The sequence below is a fragment of the Haliotis asinina genome, chromosome 2 (genome assembly GCF_037392515.1).
Source record: "Haliotis asinina isolate JCU_RB_2024 chromosome 2, JCU_Hal_asi_v2, whole genome shotgun sequence".
Lineage (NCBI taxonomy): Eukaryota > Metazoa > Mollusca > Gastropoda > Lepetellida > Haliotidae > Haliotis > Haliotis asinina.
The window spans coordinates 36,777,992-36,786,630 of record NC_090281.1 but is presented as its reverse complement, the minus strand read 5'-3'; the positions used below and the strand labels follow the sequence as shown (position 1 = coordinate 36,786,630).

At 43.4% G+C, this 8,639-nt stretch overlaps 1 protein-coding gene across 1 annotated transcript; it reads left to right on the top strand.

Annotated features, from left to right (window-relative positions):
* The first annotated feature begins 515 nt into the window (after window positions 1–515).
* LOC137272519 (uncharacterized) lies at window positions 516–2,344 on the top strand. Its single transcript, XM_067804908.1, has one exon. It carries the CDS (start codon window positions 539–541, stop codon window positions 2,279–2,281), a length of 1,743 nt encoding a protein of 580 aa, XP_067661009.1. The 5' UTR covers window positions 516–538; the 3' UTR covers window positions 2,282–2,344.
* The last annotated feature ends 6,295 nt before the right edge of the window (window positions 2,345–8,639 follow it).

Below are 8,639 nucleotides of genomic sequence, written 5' to 3'. Positions count from 1 at the left end.
TGCAAACATAGACCTATTGAATCATAAAAAAATAATAATCATGGAACTGGCCAGTTTGAATACACCCATTCCAATAACCAAGGACGTTTAACCCACAGACTTCATGCTTGTCATAGTGTTTAAATTCCACAGTGACACAAATAAAAGGCAACAATGCGACAATGTGACATTTTCATGAAATGTCGCGTTGTCGCATTGTCGAGTGCGCGCTTTGCTAAAATATTGAGTATAGTATGCATTATAACCTATTGTCTACAAGCGCGACAATTCGACTAACGCGATAATTCATCAAAGCGTTGTCGCATTGTCGCGTTTTGGTTAATTTTGACTCATTTGTTTTTTGTTTTTGAAAGGGCGACAACGCGACAATGTCCCTTCTAGGATTCCATAGATATCTTATTGTAGCGATTACACCAGTAATGGGTTCACATTGTTTCCTGTTTACTGTGTCGCCAAGTCAAGCCTCAGTAATGTCCCGTTTCCGCTCGTCAGTATATGTTTGTAAGGTCACATTCGATAACTGTCATACGCAGCCACTATGAAGCTCGGAACAATACTGTTATTCGGTGCTCTTATGACAGTGAATTCAGCACAGCCGTATGAAGAACTACAGAGACAATACCTTGAAGTGACGAACAAAGTTGGTGTTCTCACAGAGAAGCTGGACACAGTGATGCACAGCTTGAAGAGATATGAGAAGATAGATCGTGTGCTGCATGATCTGTGTGCGCAGCTTTCTGGAGGTGACACTGATGACGTTAAGTCTGCACATGACACAGATAATGAAAACCCAGACAGCGTTCTTGCCAAAAACCAACTTTCTGGAGGTGACACTGATGACGTGAAGTCAGACACACATCATGAAAAAACAGACAGCGTTCTGGGGAATACTCAACTTTCTGAAGGTGACAATGCAGGGAGGAACAAGAGTTCATCGTCTTTCAGGCTTGAAGAAGACCTACAGGTAACCTTCATTAAAGCGGAACGAGATCAGGATGGACTCTTTTACTCCATCCAGTATTCTGCACCATCTGAAGTAGTTGTGGAAGCAGACGCTGGATTTGGTGGAGTACTGGACAATGTTGAAAACAGGTTTGCTAGTGGACATGGCAGCATCTATGTTCATTCTGGTGAAACGCTCGTGTTAACCTTATTTCTACCAAATAGGGAACGAATGCGCACTCGGATATTCACGAAAGTGAGATCCGTTACTGAATCCAGGCAAGTTGATGTTCCCTCTTTAACTCTTAGTGCTTTGCCAAGCGAAGAAGCAGTATTTGAGAAGGGTGCTTCTGTTAACGTCACAGTGCGTTATAGATACGAAACTGGTGGCGACGAAGCTCCTCGGATTAGTGGTCTTTATACCTTTTATACCGTTAACAACACCGCGTCCAATACTATAACGGGTTATGTTGCCGGAATGAAGCCTACGTCAGTGATTGTAGCTGAGAGAGTGGATAACTCCAATCGTTCTGATACCATAATAACTATCAATAGTGATAATAATAATTGTGAAGGCATCCTACTCTTGCAACTTCAACTCCAGGAAACAAGTACCTCTTCATTCGAGCTATACGTCATTAAGAATCTGGAAATTCCTGTGAGAATGGCTGACCATGCTATGCCATTTCCCAATGGATTTTTAGGATTTTATACTGAGGGCTTTGCAAACGCTTTCCGGTCGGATGGTCTGGCTTGTTTAGAGCACGGCAACTGTACTGGCTCCGTGGTTCTGGTCGGCAACGATCCTGAAAATGTAACAATATGGAGAAAGGAGGATGGACAAAAAACCACAGCCAACAACGTAGTGGTGATGATTCAAAAAGCCATGTACACAGTTAGGGTGGTGTTCCGCCTGGTCAGGGCTTCGCTGGCAGACAGAGGGATGTATGTTTTACAAGGAACAAGCAGGTCTGGCACAATCATTGAGAAAGACCTGCTAATAGAAGTCAGGGTACGCTTTTTCGTTTTGAAGAAACATTCAGGTGTGATGACTAGTACGGAAGAGACGCTTGTGGTCGGCTGCACAGTACAAGGGTACCCCCCACCTGAGATTGGATTCTATGATAGGCCTTTGGGTGACAACAAACGCCAGCGGTTTGTGGAAGGACTAGGAGTGTCAATTGAAGGTCATAAGAGCATTGATACCTCCTTTTCGAAGCTAACCATACACGGACCTCATAAAGAGGTCAGGAATATTTACTGTCGGCCGGAAACGGATGTCCTTTCAGAGGAGTTTCTTGTATATGATGCTAGTGTTGAACACCGAGATAAACTTTAAAACAAAAGCCCATGTTTTGAAATATGGGTAGGTATACTCTTTGCAGAATGATAAATAATTGTGACTTAAGGTCTGGTTTGTCTTGTGTTCTGAACTATACTCTGTGCTCTTCGCGCAGCGACGCCAGTATGAGATTGAACAAATGAGACCATGTACATTTATAGTGAGTATGGCTTTACGCAGCTTTTATAGCTTTTATTCCAGCAATAACACCAGAAATGTGGAATCCCGTCCGGGTGATGAGTGAACGCTTTTGCCACTGGGCTACTCCACCGCCGCACGTAAAACTTCAAGCGACAAGGGATGATAAAATTATACAGATGACCAACTTCTTTATTACGACGAGAGCTTGTAATTTAGAAAATTTGCTTATCCTTTAGTTATTTTATCAGGAGTTGTTCGATCAAGGTTACGATATTCATGGTCTCGGTAAAGCTTCTAAGAAGTTTTGTCGTGGACATGTAAAGGACATTTCGAAATTTAACGCATCAGTCACAAACATTATGCCCGGTGCAATTCCGTATTTTGACTTGTACCATATGTTCCCGATTTTTTTTCAGGTGAACAAATGACCAGGCTTTGCATAAGATTATGTTTATGACGGGTGCTACCGGTGGGGCACGATACGTTCACCTTCTTGCGAACACCTGGTATCATCACTATTCCAAAATGTTTTATAAGCACCTGCACTGCCATTCATGGTGACAGACACTGGATTGTCTGGTCCAGGCTCGATTTGTTTAGAAATAACACCATGCAGATGCAATGCTGCTCAAGTCACAATATACAATCGACTCTGCTTTTGGCAGATATTTGTTTGTGAATGAGGAAAGGGGTTTGTCGCTTCTGTCTTCTCTAATCCTGCCTTACTGCACCGATTCGCAAATGCCTCTGATAGCAGTCATGAAACGATATGCAATACAATGAAAGGCTTTAGCTCAGCTGTGTCACCAGCGGCTGTTATGCCACAGAGTTAAACATAAAGACCCGGACTTGAATTGATCTTCAGTAACCCATGCTTGTCGTAAGAGGCGCCTAACGGGATCGGGTGGTCAGGCTCGCTGACTTGGTTGACACATGTATGTCATCGATAGGTGTAGTTTGTGTGAAGGTTTAAGAACAAATCCATTGTGTGAGATAACATTCAATAATCAATTAACGTATTATCGGGTGATTCTTTGAAGGTATTTTGCTAGACAATGGTCCTTTCCTCTCCTGTTGCTACGCACCGAGCATGTTACATATTATGTTCTACCTTACCACATTAAGGAGAGGCTGGGTAGCATAGTGGTTAAATCGTCATCTCATCATGCACAAGACATGGGTTCGATTCCCTATATGGATACAATGCGTGGAGCCGATTTTCATGTGTACCTCGCCGTGAGTATTGCTAAACGCGGCGTAAAACTAAACTCACCTGCTTACAACATTAGACCTAGGTCAGTGTTGGCAGCTCGATCCCATCGACACTTTCAAGTGTAAACAGTAGCTTCCATGGTCTTTGAAAGGTAACCTGAGTGATTCTACCACTAATTGTACTTCTTATAAAGTCACGTTTGAAAGGATACCAGTTTCCAAGGCAAATATAGATCGGCTTTCTCTGTAGGGAATCCTGTTTGGCTTATTATCGTCTGACATGTGTTTGATGCTATTTTAGGTGCATTGGGAAGTCCAAACACTGTATGGGTACTGTCAGTGAACGCTATATTACACAGCCATAAGGAGCATTGTAGCCAACAAACATGGCTGCAAAAACATAGTCAAAGTGACTTGAGTGAAGTTTCATTTCAGTCCTTTGGGAAATCACCACATATCATACTCTACACTGCACGTAACTCGCAGAAACTAGCATGGAGCGCACTGCACATGGCACTCAGCACACTGCACGCAGCACGCTGCACATAGCACGCAGAAATTAGCAAGCAGAGCACTGCAAATAGCATGCAGCTCGTTGCACGCAGCAAACAGCACACTGCACGTAGCACGCAGAAACCAGCATGCAGTACACTGCACACATCACGCAACACACTGCACGCAGCAAAAAGCACATCGCTCCACAGCACATTGCATACAGCCAACTGGACGCACCACAGCATAGTAAACAACACACAACTCATAGCACACTCCACATAACAAACAACAAGCATCACACTACACACAGTACACAACACGCAGGAAACAGGACACCGCATACAGAACACAGAATGCAGCACACAGGACATAGCACATAACACACTGCACACAGGACATAGCACATAACACACTGCACACATGACATAGCACATAACAAACTGCACACAGGACATAGCACATAACACACTGCACACAGGGCATAGCACATAACACACTGCACACAGGATATAGCACATAACACACTGCACACAGGACATAGCACATAACACACTGCACACAGGACATAGCACATAACACACTGCACACAGGGCATAGCACATAACACATTGCACACAGGACATAGCACATAACACACTGCACACGGGACATAGCACATAACACACTGCACACAGGACATAGCACATAACACACTGCACACGGGACATAGCACATAACACACTGCACACAGGGCATAGCACATAACACACTGCACACAGGACATAGCACATAACACACTGCACACAGGGCATAGCACATAACACACTGCACACAGGGCATAGCACATAACACACTGCACACAGGGCATAGCACATAACACACTGCACACGGGACATAGCACATAACACATTGCACACGGGACATAGCACATAACACACTGCACACAGGGCATAGCACATAACACACTGCACACAGGGCATAGCACATAACACACTGCACAAGGGACATAGCACATAACACACTGCACACAGGACATAGCACATAACACACTGCACACAGGACATAGCACATAACACACTGCACACAGGGCATAGCACATAACACACTGCACACAGGGCATAGCACATAACACACTGCACACGGGACATAGCACATAACACATTGCACACGGGACATAGCACATAACACACTGCACACGGGACATAGCACATAACACATTGCACACGGGACATAGCACATAACACACTGCACACGGGACATAGCACATAACACACTGCACACAGGACATAGCACATAACACACTGCACACGGGACATAGCACATAACACATTGCACACAGGACATAGCACATAACACACTGCACACAGGGCATAGCACATAACACACTGCACACAGGGCATAGCACATAACACACTGCACACAGGATATAGCACATAACACACTGCACACAGGACATAGCACATAACACACTGCACACGGGACATAGCACATAACACACTGCTCACAGGGCATAGCACATAACACACTGCACTCAGGGCGTAGCACATCAGGACACGTGCTCGTGTCGTAGTCGAAATCGTAAGTCGAAGGATTCTTGTGGGAAGGGTTTTATTGTTTTCATTAAGCGTAGACGCAGACAGCGAGTAGTTTCGCCCTTGTGTAGACGTGCACATGGCTTGATGGTGGGAGAAAGTTTGGGGTGCCGATTGATGGCCTCTTACGATGTTCTTTGATTCTTGTCTGCACGTGAATTCTTATGAGCGCTCACAACTCAGTGATCTGGAACTTGGACCAAAATATTCCACAGTGGCAATTAAAGTAAGGGCAATCAATGACAGAGCTTTTACTTAATGCTACTCTGACGTATTTGCCCCATTGTAATATATTATGCATATCAAATACGTAACTGTGTGCTTTTATGCAACTGTTGAATACAAATCATAAATTAAACTTTGTACGGTCTCTTACTGATTTTACAGGTTAGGTAAGTGTGTACCGATTTGGAGGGAGGGTGAGTGAGTTAGGGAGGGAGAGTTTAGAAGGCAACCCAAACCCCAAAATACTTCAACAAAAAAAACCAACTAAACCACAAAACAACAACGCCGACCTAAAAAGTCATTCCCGCAAGACCCCTTTTTAGGTGAATCAGCAAAACCATTTGCCAGGAGAAGATAATATCACCGTTTCATATACCGTTTTGTCGAAGATGACTGGATCAAGGAAATACTTCGAGTTATCTGAGATACGGAAAATAAAACATAAAAATAAAGCGGACGTGTCATGCCACCTCGCAGGCCCATATGTCACCTTTTACGTAAGCTTCTTTCAACCTTCACTTATTATCGCAAAGACTTTCAGTGGTTGTCCTTGTGTGAATTGTCATGCTCTTACAACAAGGATGGGTTGCTGAAGACCAATTCTAACTGGGATCTTCAAGGATCTGATTTGTTTAAAATAACAAGAAGATCGATTGCATGAATGCTGAACAACTTTATTCAAACGACTTTGTCCAAAAAAAGCGGTTGTCGTTTCAATATATCGAAATGCCGAACGTCCTGGACAGCGTAAAGTATGTTTATTCTGAAAATAAATCCATGCATTTTTCAACATAGATAGTGTTTAATGTTGTGATTCACTATTTTCATAGTCACTATGAATTTGGATGTTTACGTCCTTGGCGTTCACAGTACACAGTGATTGTTAGCTGTCAGAAGTTCATGAAACACACTTTTGTCAACTACAATTGTGGCTAATACCGTGGCTTGCTGAAAACAAAGAAACGACGTAACGGACTACATACTCTCTGTTGAAACTTGGTAGATGGACAATAGGAAATTCGATATATTGGGTGTTCATCGAAACATTTCTTTCATTATCTGCAGCGGAGCTGTGGGGTAGCCTAGTGGTGAAGGCCATTGTTCGTCACATCGAAACCCCGGGTTCAATTCCTCACATAGGCACAATGTGTGAAGCCCATTTCGAGCCTTTCCCCCGATTATGAAGTGTCAAATCTGACGTTAGTTAACATGGCAACCATATTCAGTTGGTGCATAAATGCAATCAATGTGCCTAAAAGGTAAAAATGCATCCCTAAAGCAATAGAGTACGTATCTAGATTCCGTATGTAGATTTGCAGCTAGATTAGAGTATCTCACCCCTTTCTACTAACTTAATGTAAGCTTACTTTATCTTCCGTAACCTACGGTTGAATCCAGTCCTCTCATTTGATTTCCTGGTAACTCACGATATGGTTTCACATATGGTATTAGTTGAATCCGACTCAGATCTTCGGCGTGACGAGCGAACGCTTTAACCACTAGGCCATTCGTGGAGGATGTGATGAAACTGATATAGGCCCATTACCATTCGTGATACTGCTGAAGCGGCGTAAAACTAAGCTCACTCACTCACTCACTCACTCACTAAAGCGTCCGTTCGCTCATTACAGCATATAAAAAGTACTCACTGCTGTTTCCGCACGCCTTGGATACTCTCACGTTGGCGTCGGCCATGATGCCAAGTTGCTCTATCCATGGACAGGAATCATTGTATGTGTTCAGACAGTTCTGGTATGTCAACGTGTTGCTGGAGTGAAAACCATTGCATTAAACATCGAATCCGATAAAGTGATCACACAGGTTTGAAATGACCTTTAATTTCGGAGTCTGTCTTGAAAAACGCCCTTAAAATTAAAACGAAAAGCCTTCATAAGACCAGTTTTGTTAATGTTGACGAAAATCTGAAATTGGGTTTCATAGGAATTCGCGTCTTCAAATTCTGGAAACAGCCCAAACCATAATGACGTCGCTATATAGAAATCTGTTAATAATCAAAGTCAGAGGCTGAAGGCAAACATCGATTTCGTCGACAGAACGGAACTTGCATTGCGCTCAGGCCGGATTACTCAGGGTACCTCTACATAAGAGGTACAAAGATACAATGAAGAGTACACGGGATGACGGGATGGTTTACATGGAATATTTACATTTTACATGACGGTATTACAGAATGTATATCGTTCTTTTAAAACACTAGGATGGTGGGGTAAATTAGTCAATCAAACGTTCCCCTGTCTCACCGAGGGTTTGGGTTCGCTCCCCACATGAGTACATTTCCTCCGCCGTGATATTGCTGGAATACTGCTAAAGCTACGTAAAAGTCAACTCAAAATTAATGTAGCTGGGTATTTACCTGCAATCATCACTTCCAGTCTGGCCAAAGTTTCCAGTATACATATTCATGAAGTCTGTGGCACAAGGAAAGGCAGCGGTGCAGGCACTCCATGCTGGCACAAGAGGCAAATATATCACAAGAGACGTAAACCGTCAGTCATCCAGACTCTAACAAGATGCCATTGCACAAAACAGTCTTAGCTCTAAGACTATCGTAGTATGAAGATTAAACATTGGTCTTCTGAAACCCGTGATTGTCGTAAGAGGCGACTATCGGAATGGGATCGTCAGACTCGGTTGACACAGAGTATCTCACCCCTTTCTAATCGTGTGCCGCAGATCGATGCACATGCTGT

What these genes read in the sequence shown, in the direction of transcription:
- LOC137272519 (XM_067804908.1), top strand. Translation starts at nt 539, where the DNA reads ATGAAGCTCGGAACAATACTGTTATTCGGTGCTCTTATGACAGTGAAT.